The 24,713-nt window shown below is 31.5% G+C and overlaps 1 protein-coding gene across 2 annotated transcripts; it reads right to left on the reverse strand.

Annotated features, from left to right (window-relative positions):
* Positions 1-1,118: 1,118 nt before the first annotated feature.
* Positions 1,119-22,414, reverse strand: LOC105321379 (uncharacterized). 2 transcript variants are annotated; one of them, XM_034448760.2, is made up of 11 exons: positions 22,288-22,414; positions 20,209-20,318; positions 16,456-16,582; positions 16,203-16,334; positions 14,014-15,847; positions 12,056-12,211; positions 11,543-11,716; positions 10,754-11,074; positions 6,844-7,067; positions 3,405-3,474; positions 1,119-2,662 (listed from the first exon to the last, which is right to left on the reverse strand). In XM_034448760.2, the coding sequence occupies exons 1-11, from the start codon at positions 22,303-22,305 to the stop codon at positions 2,289-2,291; spliced, it is 3,540 nt and encodes a 1,179-aa protein (XP_034304651.2). In that variant the 5' UTR covers positions 22,306-22,414; the 3' UTR covers positions 1,119-2,288. The 2 variants fall into 2 exon arrangements, with proteins under 2 accessions (XP_034304651.2, XP_065938456.1); XM_066082384.1 differs by lacking the exons at positions 16,456-16,582; positions 22,288-22,414 and having other exon boundaries at positions 20,209-20,313.
* Positions 22,415-24,713: the final 2,299 nt, after the last annotated feature.

Raw genomic sequence — 24,713 nt, forward strand, 5'->3', positions numbered from 1 at the left:
TAGAAATTAATATTCCTCTTATATAACTATATATTTACATCTACCAAGTATTATTCCCTCTATTTCTTACGAAAACTTATAGTTAATTCATAGCTCTATAGAAACAGCCAGACTGAAATATACATGCCCCGTTTATCGATTGGTCGAAATCTACAGCGGCTGAAACTGAGAAGATATTGACAGGTCTGAAATTGACACGCCCTGTTTATCGATTGGTCTAAACCTTCAGCGACCTACAAAATATCACGAACTGCACGAAATAATCATGATGATGTCAGACTCAAAGTCTCACAGGAGACGATTTGGCTGTTTCTTCTAGCTAACGTACTTATGTACATTTACAGTAATTTAGTGATTTGTACTTATTTTTCATAATCAATTTATTAATTACTTAAAAGAGAGATGTTAATAATACACAATAAAATACTTTCTATGATGATTCATGCGGGTTATTAAGGTAGCGATCATTGCAGGAAAAAAATTACATTATGATTGTGTTTTGTTATACTTTAATGTTAAATACTGAAATCTGATTGGTTAAGACGCAGTTCATAATCTTTTCTATTATCCTCAGCGTTAGCAACGCACTTAGCAACGGGTAACATTAAAAATTGTTACATGCGCGAAAATTCTGCGCGTACGGTTCGCTGTAGAATTCACGTTATTCCTATATGAAAGCAGTAAAATTTTCTTTAAAATTAAGACATTCAGTATAACAAAATAAATAGTGCCTGTTTGGGAGGATAACAGTTGAAATTGACACCCCTCGAAAACCATTGTCAACCGACGCGAAGCGTCGGTTGACAATGGTTTTCTCGGGGTGTCAATTTGAGCTGTTACCCTCCCAAACAGGCACTATTTATATACTAACGCAGGTTATGTATTTTTCTGCAATGTCGCTACCTTCATATCCCGAATGAATCCCAAAAGAAGCATTTTATTATTTAAGTGTCTGCATGTGGTGTTCTACACTACAATTTTCAGATTTTGACATACTATGAAATGGATCGTTTATACAACTCAGCCACAAACAATTTTTAGAAATAAAAACCATTTATTGAAAGTTGATATAAAAGACATAATGAATATAATTATCCAAACCATCTTACATATACGCTAATTAAGGTTTTTGGGGGGTTTTTTTCAGTTAGTCTGCCATACCCGATTTACTTTCCTTTGAACAGTATTTTACTTTTACCTTCAACATTAATTTCAAATACAATTCACAATTCTTACCCATTACCCTGACCCGCACGTCTCTTTCTCTCTCGGTCTATTTGCATGATTTGATTTATGGATAAATTGTTAAAAGAACATGAAAATATTGACAAATTCGAAAGTTTCATTTTGAATAAATTTTGATATAACCAAAACCCGTGTTGACGTTTATTTGTGTTCATAAACCATGACCATGCTAGACGAGTGTTATACATGTCGGATTATGGACGTCACATAGATCTAATACAAACTTAAGGAGAATCATTACACTAATTCTAAATTCAGGTATAGTTTTCAATGTACATTTTTGATGAGGAGAATCATTACTTTAACACTAAATTTAAATATTTAATATACATATATGTAATACAGATATAGTGTTCAATGTATATGGTTGTAAAGAACAAACAGTTCAACGTTAGAGATAAAACACAATTAAGCAAAATTAAAGAAAAAAGTATATGTCAACTCATCAACTACACGATCTGAGTCATACACAAGCAGAGTAAGAGATAATATAGAGAGGTTAAGCATTTCAACGTGTACGTGTAACTAGGGGAATACCCTAATTTTATGTGTTTTATGTCATATTTTCCGTACACCGTGTACTTCTACAAGTTGTACAAAACGTGTAGAATCAAAAGTACACGTAGAAGAAAACTTGTAGCATTTTTTGATAAGAATATAGACTAAGTGTACATCAGATGTTGTGCAATGTAAAGCAGACGATAAATTAAGGACAACAATGCTTATGGTTTCATCAAAGTCATAGAATTATTTAATAAACGATGAGAGTAGACTAAACATGTTGAAAACGTTGAATCTAATTATTTTACACGTACGCGTACACTTACAGTTATATAACATTATTCAAATTTTGGTACGTGTACGTGTAAACAGACTTGTAGCTTCACACGTACCCGTAGACGTACACGTTTAAATGCTTAACCTCTCTAATATAAGTGGTTAAATATATAACGTCATGGAAAAGTATATGACGTCACACCTTTATGACGTCATAGTTCGCCAACATGTTCTGTCACATACACGATATGTTTCATACGGAACTATTATGAAATCAATCGTCCAAACCGCGTCAACATATCGCTACATCGATACACTGTCATTCCAAGCATCTGAATAAATATAGGTACACATAGAATACCAAGCACAATTAGACCGAATAGAAGTCTATCCGTGGGGAATTTCGTCAACAGTTCATCCGTTCCTATCAAAATGACGATCCAAAGAAAATTGACTGTTAAGTAGCCAATGACAGCCCTCTTTCGAAGAGATTGCAGACCATTGGTTCGATCTTCTTGGGAACTTCCCCTGTTGACGCTAACCCCTATACAGTCAGTCACCAGATTCTGCCAAAACAGAGCCTCGTCTTCGTTTACATCTTTTAGATCAATGGCTGAATTTTGGAACGCATTGCTTCGATCTGTTAAAATTGGATATATTGTATATATTTATTAACATGTATGTTTCTCTTTAGTAATGGATGAGGAGTTCTTTAGTACGTTTAGTATCATATAATAAGGTATCCGATCCATATTTGGACCTGATTCTCAAATATTGAATGTCCATCATGTTTTTAAATGCATATTAGTTCGAAGAATTTTAGAGTAGAAAAGGATGTTTAAAAAATGTTATACCTAAGCAGCAATTATTTAATGAAGATTGTATTAAGGTCTATGGGGAAACGGACATTTTTAAATATAAAAAATAAATAGGTTGCATAAAATATCAATAAATGATTTGGTATAAAAATTGAAAAAAAAGATGAAACTATTTAACAAATTTATACCAGGTAAATTTTCTTGGAATTGATTAAAATGGATTAAAAGTAAAAAAAATAAAAAGGGGGGGGGGTGGAAAGGGTCTTATATTACGACACATTCCGCTCTTACAAACTGATTCTTAAACATGAAAATTGTGTCTAGTAGGTATACTGGGTATTACGCACCTACATATCTGTTATACATCCAGATTCATTGAATCTGGGGTTATTATCGATCGGATACCTTAAATCATATGAATTTAAAGATAATTTCCTCTTCTTTTTTCTGAGAATAAAAAACTTCGTTATCATTGCATTCTGTTAATTTTTTTCTAAATACATGCAACATAAAGGTATTACCTGAAAATCATTTTTTAAAATTTCATATATACATTGTACGCACATTTCAAATTTGAACTCTTTCGTTTCCTGAATTTGGGAAACTGTAAAAACCTTGTAACCGATACATTTTGCTGAAAATACAACAACAAAAAACAACTTAAGGATGACATTTATTCAGAATATATAACAAATAATTAAACTCTTTATAAAAGAAACACATTTTTTAAATTGCAGTAGAACCTTAGGGATAAAAAAGCATTTCGTTTTTAAAACAAGAGGCCCATGGGCCACATCGCTCACCTGAACAGCAGTTCCTTGTAACATTACATTTCGTAGCATACGCTTTTTCTATTTTAAACATTGAACCCCTTTCTGGGGACCCAGTTATGGTCCAAGGTTTATGGTTGGCTTGAACAACATAAATAGTAACATAGGAATGAAAATGTGAAGCACTGCGGTGGGACCGCACGTACACAACCTGAAAAACTGAACATAGCAGAGTTCCACTTCAAGAGGAATAACTCTCAGACTGTACAGAACACAAGAAAGATAACTCTTGGTTCCACTACATTAGAGTTTACACAATTTGAGGATCCTTGCATAGTAATCTCACAAACTGTAGCATTATAGTTCTCGAGAAAAACTTTTTAAAAACATTTTCAATATATCCTTCTATGTTAAACTTTGAACCCCTCTTGGGGCCACAGTATTAGTCCAGTGCTAAAGTTTTAATTATTTGGAATCTACATTATTTAAGGATGCTTGCCTAGTTATCTCACAAGCTGAAGCATTATAGTTCCCTAGAAAAAGATTTTTCAACATTTTCCCTCTATATTTCTATGCTAAACTTTGAACACCTCTTGGGGCCCCAGTATTAGATTGAGATCACGGCTTTTATAATTTCGAATCTACACTATTTGAGGGTGCTGACGTAGTTATCTGACAAATTGATGCATTGTAGTTCTCGAAAAGAAGATTTTTAAACATTTTCCATATATACCGGTACTTCTACATTTAACTTTAAACCCATCTTGGGTCTCTAGTATTAGTCCAGGGGTCACTATTTTAAAACTGTCGAACCTTCATTATACAAGGTTGTATGCATGATAGTAATCTCACAAATTGAAGCATTGTAGTTCTCGAGAAGAAGATTTTTTAACATGTTACCTTTATATTTCTTTAATAAATTTTGACCCCATCTTGGGGCCCCAGTATTGGTCCGGGGGTCACAATTTTACCAATTAGGAATCTACATAAGCAAAGGATGCATGCATAGAAATTCCACAAACTAAAACATTGTAGTTCTTGAGAAGAAAATTTTTAAACTTTTCCTTTATGTTTTTTAAAATGTTTAAATTTTGAACCCCTCTTGGTGCCCATCAATTGTCCGGGAGTTACAATTTTTTGAATCTACATTATTTTAGGATGTACATGTATGCATAGTAATATCCCAAACAGTTGCACTATAGTTCTTGAGAAGAAGATTTTAAAACATTTTCCTACATATGTTAAAATCTAAACCCCTACTGGGGCCCCACTTTTTGTTCATGGGTCACGATTTTTACAATCTTCACTATGTATACAACCTTTTGTGTATGTATTGGCATTTTTGGTGAAGTGGTTCTTGAGAAGAAAATTTTTAAACATTTTTCATATGTAGTTCTATGTTAAACTTTGAAACCCGCCTGGGGCCCCAGTCTTGGTCCGAGGGTCACGATTTCTACAATTTAGAATCTTCATTATACATACAAGCTTTTGTGTAAATATTGGCATTTCTGGTGCAGTGGTTCTTGAGAACAACATTTTTTAAACATTTTCCTAAGGTATTTCTATGTTAAACTTTGAACCCCGCCTGGGGCCCCAGTCTTGGTCCGAGGGGAACGATTTTTACAATTTAAAATCTTCACTATATATACAAGCTTTTGTGTAAATATTGGCATTTCTGGTGCAGTGGTTCTTGAGAAGAAGATTTTTAAACATTTTCCTATGTATTTCTATGTTAAACTTTGAACCCCGCCTGGGGCCCCAGTTTTGGTCCGAGGGTCACGATTTTTACAATTTAGAATCTTCACTATGTATACAAGCTTTTGTGTAAATATTGGCATTTCTGGTGCAGTGGTTCTTGAGAAGAAGATTTTTAAAAAAATTTCCATATGTTGTTCTATGTTAAACTTTGAACCCCGCCTGGGGCCCCAGTTTTGGTCCGAGGGTCACCATTTTTACAATTTAGAATCTTCACTATATATGAAAGCTTTTGTGTAAATATTGGCATTTCTGGTGCAGTGGTTCTTGAGAAGAAGATTTTTTAAACATTTTCCTATGTATTTCTATGTTAAACTTTGAACCCCGCCTGGGGCCCCAGTTTTGGTCCGAGGGTCACGATTTTTACAATTTAGAATCTTCACTATATATACAAGCTTTTGTGTAAATATTGGCATTTCTGGTGCTGTGGTTCTTGAGAAGAAGATTTTTAAAGACATGCACCCTAAACTTACTGTTTCGCAATTATCTCCCTTTTGAAAAGGGCTGTGCCCTTTATTTTAACAATTTATAACCCCCTTTCCATAAGGATGCTTTGTACCAAATTTGGTTAAATTTGGCCCAGTGGTTTTTGAGAAAAAGTTGAAAATGTGAAAAGTTTACAGACGGACGGACATACAGACAGACGGACGGACGGACGGACGGACGACGGACAACGGGTGATCAGAAAAGCTCACTTGAACCTTCGGTTCAGGTGAGCTAAAAATATTCCAGTCCGAATTTCCTCTATCAGTTTCCAAATCCCTGCCGATTTTTTTAATTCAATTTAACATAACACTGAATGATGATAACACTTAAATAGTATAGTATTACACTACTTATATTGACCTTATTATGCTGGCATTAAATTTTTTATATGACAGCAATGATCAAAATTTTTAGATACACATGTTTGGTGTCTTTTGTTGTTTTGAAGCATTTTTTCAATATTTGGCAATAAGTGCCATTCGATTATCTTAATCAATAAGTGAGATAAAATCAGTATTAGATATGCAAAATTATAATGATTAACAAAGAAAATCGTATATCTTATTATCAAAGAACCGCCCAAATGTTTTAAATTAGCGGAAAACAAAATCTGGAAAATGAGTCAAAATATTCTCTGTTTTTTAAGCCTAATTCCATAATAATAATAAAAAAAAATAATAATATCGAAATGTATGCCAATAATAATTTATCTCATAAATACCTATTGTGTTTAGAACAAATTTTACTAATGACATTGAACTTTGATATAACAACCCGAATCTGACAACTCAAACTCTGAATAAAAAGCATCCTTATACAGTATGTACAATTATCTAATAGTATTCATATGCATATTGCAATTTAAAGTAGAAAATATCACTATAATGTATAATACTTTTGGAATAATAATAACTATATAGCCGCCTTTTTAAACCTTTTTTTTTCTGTCTTATGTCCACATATTAAATACAATAAACAAAACACATACTTACGTTTACGTTATCTCTTGTGCCCCATGTTTGATCAACAATATTGCAAACTGCGTACAGCGGAAGTAAAATAAACAAGAAAGGAACATAAAACAGGTACACAATCCCAGCCAATAACAAGTGTATGTCAAAAGGGTGCAGGGATATCGAGTAGAGGTGTTGGAAAATAACTGCAAGCAAAGCCACCATCACGATGTGGGAAGTGGAATTAAGCAAGAAACCTGCGTCTGTTAAAAAAACCGAATCTAACATGTACAACTGTAGCTAGTTGATACAGGATATTTTTTTTGTAAAATCTAATTTAAATGAAGTCATCTAGAAAAACAGATGGAGTTTAACGAATGCCTTGTCTAACAATTAAATATAAAAAAAGACACCCCCCCCCCCCCCCCATTAAGAAGAGGCCCATGGGGCCACATCGCTCACCTGAGCAAAAATGGGCGTTCAAAAGATATTGTGCCATATGGTCCCTCGATAGAATAACAGAAAATAAAGTATTCGAATTTTACACATAATTTTGCATCTGCATAATCTTTAACATTTTACTTTAAAGGAATATTTTTACCCAGAATAAGAAAATCCTACGCAAGATATAAAACTAAACATTTGGCAGGGGTACACTAGCTGTTAACTTCCAATTCCCAATAGTTTCATTCTTCTCCCCCTCCTCTACCCCTCCCTACTTTAGAAAGCGATCACAGTATGTGAGAGCATATAGGTACATTTTCTTCCTCAACTACTTACTAGTTATTGTATTTTTTTTTTAAATATAATAAAAACTGTAATTTATTTTAAAAAAAATTCCTATAGATGTTAAGAAGAAAATTGGACCTCAATGCGCCCAATTCTTCAAATTAAAAACATGAAAAAAAATAATTTGTCTTCTCCATTATAACTAAATGACTGTTGATTACCTAGCGTAAACTGGTGTGACTTTTATAACCCACTCATTATTTCCATCTTTATTAAAAAATAACAAATGGCTACAAACAGGATAACTTTACGCTGTAATATGTTCTTAGGTATAACGATAATTCCTTTATCCCCGCAACAGAAATGTATCAGAACTATGGAAACTGTTTTAATGGTGTCGTTTTCATTTATTCGTGTCTGAAAAACCATCAAAATTGATGTAGATTTCACATTATTTATTGTATAAAGAGGGGTCCCCAGAGAATAGTTATATACATCCTTTCATTCTTTAATTTTTTTTGTACAAGTATTTAACATTTAGCGAGACATTTCTAATGATAAACCAAAATTACAGCGTCAATCGTAGAATTATAAGCAATATACAGAGCTTACAATTCTGCTAGGTTTGAGTCATAAGCTGGATACAGAGCTCACAATTCTGCAAGGTTTGAGTCATTTTTTGTTCACATGAGTTTATTACATTTAGCTTAAGATTTTTAACTTGGTATTTCCTATTCAGCATTTAAAATGAAAAAAAAAAAAAAAAAAAAAAGATTGGCCCTAGATCTGTGTACAAACATAGATCTCTGTATCTTGCTTATAATTCGAAGCTTAACACTCAAATATGGTTAGTAAATAAATTTGTAAACAATTAAACATAAGAAACATGCACTATATCAGATAAAGAGCACAGTTTATTTTTCAAAATGAATCTTATGCGTTTATCTACCTACATATTTCCGTCAGCAATATTAAACTCTATTTAAACTGAATAAACTCGGGAAAATGCTGAGCATCCCAACAAAAAAAAAAACAACAACATTGCATTAATCGACCAATACGCAAAATATCATACCGAATAGTCTAATCCACACTTTGCAAAAGTTGCTCCCCTTTTTGGGGTCAACCCAAAGGTCAAAAGGGAAAATCCAACTTTTCCCTTCTTTATGTAACCAAATATTTGGGCGTCCTGTGAAGAAATCTCTTAGAATTTAATCTATTCCTTCAAAGTGTAGGTTGCCTCAAGTCAAAATTCACAGCGGTAACGGATTTTAAACGTCAAATGACGAAGGTACAACCCTCTAAACAACAAAGGCTACTTTGAGAATTCTATGGTTTTTTCCCCAAAGATGGCAGCCAAGGGACCTAAAATTTGTAAAGTGTGGATTGGTCTATTACCGATAAAATGGATTGTATTTAAGTACTTTTTAATACATCAGGTAAACAGTTAACTGTCTGATTTACCGACGTTTCTGTTTGATTTGATACGTAAAAATTACAAAATATAGGAGATAGTTCTCAGGTTACAAAGCATAAATAATGAAAACGAAACGAAAATCAAAACGAGCTAACAACACCGTCATATGTGAAAACTGTCGACGCATTGAAATATTTAACCTCAATGTACTTCACAAAATCGGCACCAATGTATTTTGCATGTTTCAAATATTCCCTGCGTACGCGAACTGTTGCACAAACAAATTCATCATTGTCAGATCGACCCGTTTATCATTTGTCATGGCTGCTTTAAACAAAGAACCTCGTTTTAGAAGTATGGAATACAAGTCTTGGTAAAATGGGTAGGCACAACCGGGCGGGGGCAAAATAAAAGTCGGGGCAGATCGGCAATCGTCAGTTCCAAAATACGCATTGGTTTGCAACAATATTTACAGCGAACACAAATATACTGGTCCGTAGCATATCCAGAAAATTTAATGAGATTGACAGATTAATAACTGCCAATCTTTTGGTTTGGCCCGACCCGGGTTTGCCTTCCCAATTTACTAAGACTCATGGAATACCGAACCCGAAACTATTAACTGATTGAAACACGCCTTTCTTTATTATTATTTTCGTAATAACTCAGATTTTAATCAGATTTAGCCCATAATTTTTGCAATTTATATTTTCCTTTCCATAAGGGTTATTTATGCTAAATTTTATTGAATTTGACTTAGTAGCTCTTGAGGAGAAGATTTTTAAAAATATACCCCCTTTTTCTACAGTTTCGATATTTTCTCCGCTTTGAATAAAGATCAGTCTTTCATTTTTGCAATCTATATTTGCCTTTCCATAAGAATGCTTAGTGCAGAATTTGGTTGAAATTGCCCAAACGGTTTTAGAGAAGAAGTTCAAAATGTTAAAAGTTTACAGACGGACAGACGGACGGACGGACGGACGACGGACAAAATGTGATCAGAATAGCTCACTTGAGCTTTTAGCTCTGGTGAGCTAATAAAAAACTCTAAGAAACACACACATGAAACAAAAAAACCACAGAAACAAATTACAACAGCTATGGGGTCTATCATGTATATTGTAGAAAGCGCCCAAAAGATACTAATGACCATGCATTTAGCTATGTAATAAAAACAGTTATCAAAATCTCAAGAAACATCCCAAATAAAGAACAGATAAATGGATCTTGGCTATTAAGTTGTTCATTTTTATATGAATAGTTGCCAGGGATACATCTGATAACTAATAAGTCATTTAAAAAAGTATCCCCTCCCCCACCAAAAGTAGATTAGCTACTAGAGGAACTCTTAAATGCCATAGTTAGTAAAAATTTTTACTCGTCCAGTATCTTCGCCAATCTAGCATTAAAGAATTTTGCGGTGAAGTTCAATTGAATAAATTATGAGATGTGAAAGCCAGTATATTTGTTTATTTAGGCGTTGGCGATAACATCGTGTAAAGATATAATCAGATTACTTAATCATTTCCGATTTCTTGATTATATCATTAATGTTATGTAAGCTGAAATTAAGCTGCTGTTCTCTATTATATATCATGTAAAGTCATCGTTATAAACATAATTTCATCATTGCAAACATTTTTACTTTTGGTTATCTGCCACTGTAACAATCAATCATTCTTTAATACCTTTTTATAAGATAGTTTCACAAAGTGAGACAATGTTATGATTACATTTCTAACATTTTACCCGCGAATGAAATAGTCCAATATTGCATCTATATACAAAATAATTTAGTATTACCTTTGCTAATCCCCTGGACAAGGTATACGCTAGCTGCAACGACTACATACATCGTCAGAATGCCCATAGCTAAAATTAAAAGTTTGGTAAAGACCATTTTTTTGTAAGAAGTCACATAACTTAATTGAACGATGCAGTACGCAAGGCAAATCGCTGAAAGAATAGCGGCGTTCACAGTGATTGGAAATCCAGTGACCAATTTGACCAAAAAAGACATCATCAGCAAAATCGTTCCTGGGCAGAGAATTTGCACAATGAAAAGCAGTAGGAAATATAACGTGTACACGACGGTGAAGGCAGTGTTGTTCTTCATTAGATGTACTGCAAAATCAAAAATCAATCATACAAATAGATTATGATACAGAACACACTGTTTTTTTTGTTTTCAAAAGTCTTTGTTTTTTGTGAATTGTAAACATCCACTTATCAAGTACAAAAAAATCTTCGATTTATTGTATAAATGTAGCATGTTTTCTATTCTTATTTGAGTTTTATATATATATATATATATATATATATATATATATATATATATATATATATATATATATATATATATATAATTTTACCAATTTATAACACAATTAGAAATGGAGAGTAACAATAACTAATATGTTATCAAGCAATCTTTAATTACATATATGTTCTTTTGAAGGAGAAGCTGGGGCACACTTCAGAAGTTAGTAAGTGGCAGACAACGATGGATACCTCTTGTTTTACTGTCCTGTGCGCCAAAGGAATATGTAAGTACTTAGTACTTGCGCACAGGCAAAAAAAAAACAACCTTACACAAGTTTCCTGCGACTATAACTGTGTTTGCAAAATCAGACAAGAGCCATCTTCTTCTCTGTTTCATGAATTCTTCTGTTTCTTCTGGACAGAAAGTCGTATTATATCCATGGCAAGAATATCTCAAGGTCCACCCTGATTTCATCATGAGTGTACATATCCATCTATCCTCGCCTACCAAAACAACACAAAAGCAAAGCTAGCGTCTCTCTTGTTTCAGTGATTCAAAAAATAGCTTATTCAATTTTAAGAAATACAAATTGTTTTATCACCAACTTCTATAAATAGCACGACTTTTAAGGAGGTTGGCATAATGTACCTTGCAATTATCTTCAAATTTGCACATCTTAATTTAAATCACTAATATCAAATTGCAGTAAGTTCTTTTTTTTCAATCATTTGTCTAATAATAACAAAAATCAATATTAGTTGTTCACGACTATCTTCTGATATGCCATTTCAAATGCAAAGTTAAAGACTTTTTGTCATGATTTTTTTTACTGCTTAACGTACCGTTATCTTTCGTAAGTACTTCCAAAGCTGATGAAGTTGGCATAGAATAAGTGTCAATGCAGTCATGTAGAGCTTCAAACCGGTAAAGACTGAAACATCCCGGACAGCACATTACGGATCCAATTATGTTCTGAGCACTTTTGCTCATCAAAAAATCTAAAAATTGTTTATATTTTAAAAACACATTGCATACACTTTTGTAGTAGTAGTTCAACAAGTATTTAAACAAATATATATGTTATTTTTTTTCAAGTATCAATGGGTCTTGCTTTTACTTTTTAAAGTTCACACGTTTATTGTCAGCATCGGGGATAATTTATATCCCCATACATTGCAATTATATCTGCTTAATATTTTCTTTCTTATTTCCGACCAAATATTTTAATCTTCCTTCAAACGCGTTTTTCGGTTGGGTTTGTCTAGTTCATAAAGTGACAAATTGATTTTGGAAACAGTGCTTGAATTAAATATTGTTTACATTGTTAAAAGATGATTTTCTGTATACTATTAAGGAACACTGTAAATGATGTTGTATATCGAAACTTTCTCTAAACTTTAACTTCTAAACTTAAAGTGAATTGTCTTCCATACTTCGTTATCATATGATTTCATTCGAGAAAACTTGCTTGGGACATTTTGATGTCAACATTATAAAATGACCAGTGGAATAAAAACTAGTTATTTATTTTAAGGATGATTCAATATAGACTCAGGGAAAGAAATTTGTATTTTTAATTGAGGTTCATTCGAGCTATAAAGGTTGGAAAACAGCACAAATCAGTTCAATATGTAATTTGTTCGCAATACTTGTTTGCTTGCAGTAGTTGCAAAGGCATGTTACGCAGCACAGTTAAGGCTGTCAATAAACTCCGGTCAGACAAAAAGTACGGGAAATGTGCATTATGACATCACAGTATATTACAAACCTCGAAAGTACTTATTAATCTATTTATTAGTAAAATTAACTTATACTAGTCTTTTAATTAAAAACAACAAATGCTATTACTTACAATTTTGATGTCCGTTATATCGTACACACTGAAAAATAAGCGAGATGTCGTTCTCGCTGTACTACAAAATATGACGTCATATGCTTCCAAATGACGCATTAAGTTAAATCATTGAAGGCTATCGTGCAGTTTTATAGCGAAGAAAAATAAATGTCATACATTAACGGAAAAGTATAAATGAATATTTTGTTTAAAATTATTATTAGTAGAATGCTACCTATATAGTCTTATTTTCATTTTGTTAAAAGTATGCATCGTATAAAGAAGCCACCTCGGTTTTGTATAAAATATCATATATCTAAAATCTGAGTACCTAAATAAATCACTTAATTGCAAGGGCATACACTTACCTGATCCCGACAAATTTTTACATGTGAATTTGAAATATGCTATGTAACTTAAAAACTTCTACGATCCTTGTAAAATCTTACAAATTAATTATTTTTTAATGAAATCAACCCGGTGACCTTCAAAATTATTCAACATATGCATTATAAATTACGGTTTCTACTAACAAATATTCTTATCTTAAAAAGTTCTCACCGTTTTTCAAAATCTACGATATAACATCAAGTTATTTCATAATTCAGTTGTGAATTTTGACATGATTATGCCCTTGCAATATTGAATTTTTTAAATGACCTCAAAACCATAGATGCATCTGCTTGTACCATGCGACTACCATATCACGTGACCACTATGAACATAAAATATTGTACTGTTATATTTATATTTTAGAAATATATTGCATTTGAGTGACTGTTATTGATTTTAAAAAGGACATGCCAGTTTAACTAAAGTATACGTGTTTTCATCACAAAAATTTGCCCATATTTTTATTGACCGCCTTAACTGTACTGCGTAGCGTGTTTGCGTATGATGTCTACTGACATTAAAGATTAACATAAACAGAAAATCTAAATCATCATACAATTTTAATTCATTTACCTGTAGCATACTCAAATTTTTGAAGCCAGACGATGGGATGACTTTGAACGCTGATAGGAACTGTTCTTCCACACACTCCTCCAATGCTTGTGTCTTTTTCAATGGTTTTAAGTAAATTTATGACGCTTTGGTCATCAAAAGCCATATCTGAATCAGTGGCTAAAATAAAATCCTGGTACATTGTATTACCTTGAATACATTTCTGTCGATGTTTTGATCCGTTATTTATATCTTTGTGGTTCTCAAATTGGTAAAAGAATGAGGATTGAAAACTCGGATAAGAAAAGTTATCACTTGATTTGTTTTGAAAATGTGCGTCTTCCCAATTATGTGTGGAGGCAGAATTTTGTTGAGAAATGAAGCTGTGGTCAAAAGACGATCTTCTGTTCTTGGTCGTTAAATGCCATCTTGGAACTCTTAAAACAATTTCTTGGTTTTGATTGCTAGAAGAATAATATTCAGTTGAGTCCAAAGATCTGTACTTTCCATTTCCTTCCTTTTCTGCCAATTGAGTTGCAGACGAGACCTTCGTGTTTGATCTGCTGGATATCACAGTGTGTGCAAGTGCTTTTGCATCATTTTCTGATTGCTGTACGTTTGATGTGAAATCAGCTTCCCCATCAACTAAATCTGAAGGCACGCTGTAAAAAGAATTTACGGGATTTGTTGGTTTTTGAACAATATGGAGCTCTTTCTCTCTGTATTGAAGAATATATTTTATGTACATTATTTGACTCCATCTTTTTTTGGCTTGAACAAGGCTAGAATCTTTAAGGTGTAGAAACAGCGGAGCTTGTCCCGGTACATTCCAGGAAAACCTTATTCCATAGGGCGTGTTAATCATAGTTTCGTATTTCTCTTCCATCTTAAAGGTTTCGCAAATGAGCGTTAAAAGTTGAATTCCAAAACTCTTTACTTTCTTTTCATTTGCTCCATTGTCAAGAAAAATATGAGACTCAATATATATTTTGCGATCTTTTATCGCTTTTGATGACGAAATTGTTTTCAGGCTGCATAACAGACGTCTCATTTCAGTAGCCGACTCCTGGTACATCGTTGTGCAGACAAATATCCTACTACGCTTAGACTTTTTGAAACACTTTGGTTTTCGCAATATTTTCATGATCAAGTTTTGACAAGAAAAAACATTATCATAGGAGACCAGAACACATTTTCTGGTACAATATTTTCCTTTATAAATGTCATGAAATGTTGCAAAATAGAACAAAACAACAGAGAGGCAAGTACATGAGTATAATACGATGTGGTTTACTGAAAATGAGACAGGAAAGCTTTTAATGTTCTCAAATACTTTAAAGCTGTTGTGAACAAGATAGACACACAAAACTAAGATGGATACGGTTAGTGTGATGCAAAAATATCCTATCATTGTCATTATTACCATAGGCGAACTCAGTTTAGGAATATATGAATCAATTTGACCTAAAAGTACGCAAGCACACACAATGGTTATTTTGAAAATCGTTACATCACTTGTAATGTTTAACAAGGAAATGGATGTTTCATGGTTTTCATTATTTTGCATAAAAGCTATATATACCGATAAAATCAATATAACTATACGCAAAAAGCGATACAAGATTCCGGCGTTTTGAACTTGTTTGCTATCGGTTTTGAAGATATGGTTTTGCAAAGGCGTAGATCGCGTCAAGTTTAGCATAATTATGGACAAACCAAAGAAACACGCAATTGTATTGTTCATTATATTGCCTAAAACAAGCAAAGTTGAAATTGATATCGTGAGAAGAAATTGGATTATAGGTAGAATGCATTTTCGTCCACTGAAAAAACATGTCCTGTCTTTTTCGTTTTCCTGAAAAAAAAAAAAAAAAAATTAAAATATTTATATATATATATATATATATATATATATATATATATATATATATATATATATATATATATATATATATATATATATATATTCTAATTATTAAACTAAAAAAAAGATGTATAATTCGATGTATATCTCTTGGCTTAAATCATAAGTATTAAATATCTTAACATTAATTTCCTGTGTAAAAGCCTATATATAAACTTTTTCTAACCTAAACAGAAGTTTGGTAGCTAATTATGAAACACCATAAATGCTTGTTTGTAGTTGCCATAAATCTGCAAATGACAATATAAGTTGTTTTTATTTTTTTTAAGACACTAGGAAAAATTACATTGAACGAGTAATTCGCTGGTGATAATCCGACGTAGAAAATACCAGAAAGTAACAATGGGGGGAGCTTAGGAAAGGCGACGATTGTTAAGAATCCGAGAGCCATGGCGTCGATGATTGACATCACTGCACCCTGTCAACCAAAACAAAAGAGAACGAAATAAGATACTGTAGTTTAAATGTTCTCCCCATTTCGGAGTAAAATAATGTTCGAGTAAAGCTCTCTTTAGTTGTGTTTAATCAAAAAATCTTACGTTTATTAAAATTTTAATTTCTGGCCACTCTTGGTAACTCTTCATTGCGATGACATTTGACATCCAAATATCATACCCCATCATCATCAATTCAGGAAATATTAACAAAATCAAAATGTTTGCCAACCTAAACAAAATCGAGAAAGATCATTTTAAAGGTTTAAAAAAATAGCGACTTGCATTTTTGGACCTACGCAATACAAAATGATATGTGAACATTTAAAAATACAAGAACAAGAGTTGCAATTGCAAGGACAGGACTAAGAGAGAGAACTAAGATATAGCCTCTGGTATTCTTAACTTTTTTGAGAGGTATTAATTTTCATTTTAATGTCACCTGCATTGCATTTAAAGATCCAACATTAGTAATGCTGTCTAACGACTAAATGATTAAAAGCAATTTCAACTAAAAGATATTTTGTTTTTGCACTTTTATGGAACGCCATAGCTGCCTGAAGGTCAATTTCATATTATATGAATTGTAGTGGTGTCAACGAGTACGCAAGCACTCGACTATCGCTCGGTCACGCCGATCATCGACTGAAATATTATCAGTCAATTAATCGTTATAAAATAAAGAAGAAAAAATCAGAACAATATTTATTTTCTTAACATGGCAGTTTTTGGGCTTCGACTAAAAAAAAAAAAAAAAAGAGTTCTTTTCTCGGCATTTTTGGTCATGTTACACTCTGTTCCTTCGAACTGGTATCCTTTGTATATTTTTAAGCGGATAAAAATTGATCTCTTTTGAATTTGCGGATCAAATTATTGTTGAAATAGAAGTACTTATGCTAATATGTACTTGAAGAGATTAATTTGTGGTTCATCTATACAGTTATTTATTGGATAAGATGCTTATATTAATAAAAAATATAACTATATCATCTCAAGGCGTTTGTTTTAATATTCTTTAACTTTGATTGTTGAGTTGGCATGGCAAGGGACAATGACTTAACATGGAACAGGTGAAATTTGATTTGCCAATATGCAGCTCAATTATGTGAAGGCATCACAAGAAAAAGGCAAAGCTAAGAGAAAAGGGCATTATCTAACAGATAATTAGATAAAATACCTTTGAATTTATTTGAAATCATTACATATAGGCTTTTATCACAAGTTCTTAAATTTTTATGTTTTAAGATACGGTGTATGTGACAGTTCAATTATTTAATTTGAAAAGGGACACACAGTTTCAATAAATTAACGAGTGCTCAACTATCGCTCGACTTAAGGTTCCGATTAATCGACTAAGCCAACCGAGTAAAATTGAAAACTCTAATTAATTGGTATGTATATATATATATATATATATATATATATATATATATATATATATATATATATATATATATATATATATATACACAAAAGTAAAATCAATTTATGCAGTGGTAACATCACTATATACTGTAATTGCATCATTATATTCAGGGGTATAATCTTTATATGAAGTGGTAATATCATTATGTTATATCGTAAGGTCATTAAATGCCATGGTTTAATCATTGTGTTCTATGAACTAATCTTTATATGATATGGTAAACTCATTTTACAGACAGAGAAACTTAATGTATTATCGTTCAATTATTTGTATTGTGGTTCACTCTTACTGTGCAATTTCAAATCCCTTTTATGCAGTGCGAGTTCTTAGCATTAGTTGATAAGTTGATTATAAACAGTGTTTATGTCATGTTATGGTATGTGAAAATTATTAGGTATGGTGGTAAAACCTTTACGTATTGTGGTGAAAACGTATCACGCAATGGGCAATCCTTAAGTGTATATGATGGGACAATTTTATCAAATGCATTAGTTTAGTTAATATATTATGATGTCAGTTCTTTATATGATGTTATCGTTCATTATATGATGTGGTAACTTCTTTATATGCAGTCGTAACTTCTTTATGATGAGATTGTAAACTAATTCTCGCTGAGAATTGTTCAAAATATGTTGAAAATATGACCCATTGAAATAAAAATCGAAAATGGCATGAATCAAGCACATCTTTCACTATAACCACCCCTGGAAAATTTAAATTTCTAATATTTTTTTTTATAAAATTACCAAATCTTGGTCCCCTTTTCGGCATACTTCAGTATTTATCGAACCCATCATTCCCGGAAAATTAGTTTTTGGATTTGTTCATACAATGGCTTTATAGAAATGGTATGAAATTTAAAGATACATCTACCATTTTTGATTGCCCAATACAAAACGCTTGAAGGAAAAAAAAAAGATCCCAATCTTTATTAAATCTTATTTTTATATGCCGAAATTTTAAGAGAAAAAGCACAGGAACTTCTCAATGCTTTTGTAGGATTGAGATACAAAAATACGAGGGTTGTCCAAAAAGTTCGCAGACACATGTGATGTTATTCAAAATAACGGCGCCAGTTTCAGGGAAGTATCATAATATTTTAATATAGAGTATAATAATGTATATGTATAAAAATCAGAGCAATGTACATTTTTGTATTGTAGTTATCATTATAATAGACACCATACGGACTACATAATAACAGAAGATTATGAAGTTTTGAAATGTTTCTCTCTCTCTCTCTCTCTCTCTCTCTCTCTCTCTCTCTCTCTCTCTCTCGTGAATTCAAAACATACTAGAAGTTGATAAGAAAATGTACTGTCACAATGAATGTCACATCTTTTTTTTTCAATAAAACTCTTACCCATTAAAACATTTCAGCGAGAACCAGTTAACAGTCTCATCAAAAAGAAGTAAGACGTACAATTATAGTAGAAATAAATTATAGAGTAGTGATTTTATAAGAAAAACTGTTTAATCACACTCGTCATTTTGGATTAAATCGATTTGTACACAAAGGGAAACTTAAGGTGATAAGTCGAGGAACCAAATTTATATCCCATTTTAATAACAATAAATAAATAAAACAAGTACAAACGAAGCCATTCTTTTTTATTCTTCTCATCTGTTGTATTCGGTAACTTTCACTGCAGTGCAAACATTTAGTACATTTGTACTAAATTGTTTAAAATGCATATCTTCAACTACATATATAGTATTAAAAAGCATTGTTTTGATGACTGAAACATTGAACAGTCACATAAACATTAGTTTTTAATTCCTTACAGACCTATCAAATGTTAAAATTATGAATGATGAATAAGGTATAATGAAAAGAAAAGTATATTGAAAATTCATAAAGTTGTTTTGTCATTTTCCTACAAAAAATTTTCCGCGTGAAAAACTGTTCCATTAAAAAAACTTGTTTGTTTCTTGAATTCAGATAGATTTTCACTATAAATGTTGATTATTTGTGAATCATTAATCTCTCTTTGCTGATTAGATAAATAAAATTCATTTTAAATGTAATTATCATCTCCAAAATGAAATCAAAACGTGATACCTTAAAAGTAAAGCTAACTCAGTCATCGTTACCAACAAATCGTGATCGATTTTCCCTTTTTATATCATGTCACTCTTAAACTCTTCCTGTGTTTTACAAATATATTATATGAAACGACATTTGCAATTAACATCTCGTGCCGATCATTCTATTAAAAGAATAGAGAGTACCTGCTGAGAATGTTAAAGTTTTTAAATGGGTTGCGTTCAAGATCAAAATTACCCAAACATACATAGACACACTGATCTTGAACGATATGCTAGCTTGAAAATAATGCGTATCAGCCATTCATCATTCATCAATATCTAACATAGCAGCCAGCCTTGCTGCTATGATCTTGAACGAAGCCCAGATTCTATTTTTGACTTACCAGACATTTGAATCTGTCGATTGCTTTGCACTAAATATCTCTATAAGCAGAACCTGTGCCACCGTCATCCACGTAAATTGGAATAAAAGGTAGATTAAGAAAGCTGCCACCTGTTTGTAGAACGAGATTTGTACAAAACAGTTAACCTGTATATACAGAACATTAAATCTATCGATACATTGATTAAATATAGCATAATGGTTGATTTCCCAGCATATTTGCACGGAGTTAATCTGATTGAATTTTTACACATCAATAACATACATTAGCAAAACTTCATCAGAACAGCCGGGTAAGGGATTTCACAAAAGATACGGATTGGAAAAGCAATTGCAGTTAATCAAACACTATTTAGAAAATATTTGAGTATATTTTGACCAAATCTAAACATGTTTTGGGTATTTCATATCATTCTTTTTCATTTTTTGTGGGCAAAATATGTAAAATATAACTAATTTGTAATTGACATAAATTATACCAGAAAGAAAATCATGTCGACAAAATGGAAGAAATGATCAATTAAAAAACTTTCGTATTTGACAGTGAAATATTGAAAACTTGGGATATAAATTGATGTATCACTTTAAGGCAAACATGTGGTGACGAAAAAGTTAATACTTTTAAAATTTCAATATTTAGCTTCTGTCTTGCAATTCCTTGAATAACATATTAAATTTACTTACCCCTGCCCCTAATTCCAACAAAAACACCTTCATTTTATTTATATTTAGCTATAATTTTGAGTTATCTTTCGCTAGGCATTTACAGTTCTTTCAAGTTGTTACAAGTCTATATATTACCATCTATTCATCCCAAAGTTGTTTTTATTATTTCTATTCAAAATCTTATATTGTTTTGCACAATTCAAAAAGGGTTTTTAAAAGCTTTTCCTTTTTGTTGAGGACGAAAAAACAAAAGCCATGTCTGTAAATTTTTCAATTTGTTTTTTGGTTATTGAATGGCGTCAAAATGTTTACAAATAGCCATTTCCACAAGTTGAAACTTTCAAATGTAAATAGTTAACAGTTACTGTATTAATGTTTTAAATAAATAAAGTGTGTTCTCTATTGACGCTTTTTGGAATGAATAATATATAAAAGACGTGTTTGTAAAGAGTAATAACATTGAACAGATATATTAAGTGTTGTTTTTTTAAAAATATTATATTTGATGTGCTTTGTTTTGAAATGTATAAAAAAGTAATTTTTTGTTTCTTAAACATTTTAGGATGTGTTTATAAACTTTAAGCTTTTTTAGTGTTAATCATAGTTTAATTTTGTGTTTTTTGGTTTAAACTGTAACAGATAATATATGATACGTTTATATTGCTGAAGATAAATATTTGATGCAAGTAGTTCTATATGTTGATGTTTCGTGGATATCATAGCAATTGTTCATACTATTTAAAAACACAAAATGCGGGGTCTTTTCATAAAAGAAAACCAAAATGACTTCACTTCCGTTATATATATATATATATATATATATATATATATATATATATATATATATATATATATATATATATATATATATATATATATATATATTAACCCTTAACAAAATGATCATGCATTAAAGTTATGAAGAACAAAAGGCATTGCTATATCCAACAGCGATATACATGTACATGTAAACAGTGATTTTGTTAAATAATAAAAGAAAATCAATAAATTCGATTTTTTAGTAATACAAATAGATTTTTCCCAACATCTTTTGAGGAAAATTATGATTTTTCTTTATGGACGATTGCTGCTGTTAACATTGCCGAGTCTCATTTCTACAATTATAAATGCCAGTCTTTCGAATAATTACTTTCATATCATTTGATATGTTCAACAATTATATTGTAAAGCGTGTATGTTTTGTATGTTTCAAAAGCTTCATTGCTTTTGACTTCTTAATTTGTATTAAATATTGACTTCTTAATTTGAATTGAATACTGACTTCTTAATTTGAACTCAATATATTTAAGTGATCCTTTAATATCTTATCAGCGAATATGAATATAAGAATAAAATTGATAAAATAGAAATAAACTCGATTATTGTCTTTTACTTGAAAAACTGTCAACTTTACCTTTTTCCTGGAAGCCATATCGCTCCTGGATTTTTCCCTCTAGTGTTTTCTACTCTACTTGATAATCAAGAATGTCGCTCTAGTTGCGAAACCTGTAGGTCCTCCAAATTGTACCAACGGTACAGTGACGCTACAAACAAGAACGTTTATGTATATTAAATACACCAATGAGAAAGACCATATCCAAATCGCACAGTGTACATGCAATATTATTGGTTTGTCACAAATCCCCAACAGCGCAATGATGACAGAGAAGGAACCTAAATCAGTTGAAACATACAATTTGATGACCTCACTCTTCTCTTTCAGTTCTCTAATCTACTTTATGCAAAACGCACGCACAATTTAGAAGTAATTTCTAATAGGATATATAAAAGAATAATACAGACATGGGCGGCGATCACAGACTAGTGCATGTATTTTTGACATTATTAATCGACCCAGTCAATGTTGTAGTGAAAAAATCTTTTTTAAGTTCTAATACTTATAATATCTAATTTGATATACCTTTTATTACATTAAACTATTGATAAAACTGTTGATGTGAATTTTGGAGGTTTTTAATTTAAAGAGGTGCTGGATACTCAAACATCAAAAAATTATTCTCATCGCAATGTTGCGCTATAGACTGAAAATGAAACTTAAGAGTTAAGGAAATCGTTCATTCTTGCTTTGACACCTCCACACTGTATCGTTTTAACACGTTTTTTTAGAATAACAAAGCATGCACATCAATAGTATCTCATTCATAAAAATGAATTCATTTCGTTGTCATATAATTATATGTTGTTTTTTTAAATTTTCCGTTATTTTAAAGGTACTTAAAATTACAAATATTTATTTATAAAATGCAACCTCCAAGACATATCACATGAGATGTAATCAATTGCTGATAGTAAGATTTCCTGTATGTGTATCAAGTGTTCTCCTGTTAATACCGGAACCACTGAACACATCCTCCTTCCACACGACGTTACGTGGTCTTCCCTTACAGAAATACTTCGAATGGTCAAATGACGTCTCTTAAAAATCATGAGAAAATCCTTTGGAACAGATAGAATAATTGATTCACCAGCCCCTTGTTTTCCCACAAGTTTTTCATTAGTATATAGTATGTATTTTAAGAAACTTGTCACATACTAATGCCCAATCATTGAGCCTAATATAGCTGCTTTATAGTTGTTTTTGTCTGATTTGCATTTCAATATTTACTAGTTACTTTATTTCTGTATTCTCTGTAAATTACATGTATTTAAAAAGGTCTATGTACATGTAAAACGTAATATATATATATATATATATATATATATATATATATATACTTCTTAAAACAAAGTTAACAATTATACTTGTTTGTCTTTTGACGTGAAAATTCATAGTTTTTTTGGCAATGAAAACTACGTGTTTGTTAAAAAATACCATATGATATAGTTGTAGTTACCTGCAGTTGTTGAATCCTATTAATTTATGTTTAACTTCCTTTTTTGGCGCTTCTTTATAATGAACTATGATCACAAAAAAGTGTAACAAATTTATTTTGAAATATTGTTCAACGCGAGTCTTTTCATAAAACGAAATTCAAACAGTATAGATTTAAAGTCTTTATATTTATGACTTCTACAAACTAAATAAATATAAATCACGCAGTGAAAGATTATCATTTTATCATGTTTTTCAACTATCTTCTCCCATTTATTATAAACTAAAATTGATTTTGGAGGAAACTTGCTTTGAGACCGTTCACCGGTATCATTTCCGAAAGGTTAGTTGCCTCGTTTGATGGGTATACCATTTGACAACGCAACTAAAATGAATAATAATTTGCTGAGGCGAAGCATATTCATAAATGTTAGCTGTCAAATCTGAAAAAAACCCAAATACAACTATCTTGCAAACTTTGAATGCTTTTCTCTTTAATGTAAAATAAAAACTGTTGGTCAAGTCGAATAGCATTCGTATCTGTTAATAACACTTCGGAAATATTGCATAATAAATTTATAAAAGGAGAAAGGAAAAGCATGCACAGTTTGCAAGATAGTTGTATTTGTTTTTTTGCAATGCACAATCCTTACCGACTGTGGGCCAAACCATTAATTTCTAAGAATATTATTTTTTTGATTCACCAACAAGAAAACAAAAAATATTCATTTGAAATGGAACTGAAAACAAAAATCACAAAGTCCTCCATACATGTATATTGTCTTGTCAGAATTAATCCAATTAACCAGTGAGGTTTCTTTAAGAAAAGTATGCAGAAACCATTTAAAAGAAAACACGAACTATTCACAAGAACGGAAAAACGTTTATGACGATGTTTGCAAAGGTCAAGAAAAATGGACATGCTTCCTCTTTCTTATTCTACAATGTAACAAAACAATTGATTTTCAGTACTTGATTCAGGAATATATACTAATACTTTTTCGTCG

Source organism: Magallana gigas, chromosome 4 (genome assembly GCF_963853765.1).
Source record: "Magallana gigas chromosome 4, xbMagGiga1.1, whole genome shotgun sequence".
NCBI lineage: Eukaryota > Metazoa > Mollusca > Bivalvia > Ostreida > Ostreidae > Magallana > Magallana gigas.

Bases quoted from the DNA above. Each gene is read 5' to 3' on its own strand.
- LOC105321379 (XM_034448760.2), bottom strand. The intron at 15,848-16,202 runs GTAATTTTTCCT...TTTTTTTTTCAG, and splicing joins CAGCGAATTACTCGTTCAAT to GAAAACGAAAAAGACAGGAC. The intron at 7,068-10,753 runs GTAATACTAAAT...TTTTTTTAACAG, and splicing joins TGTCCAGGGGATTAGCAAAG to ACGCAGGTTTCTTGCTTAAT.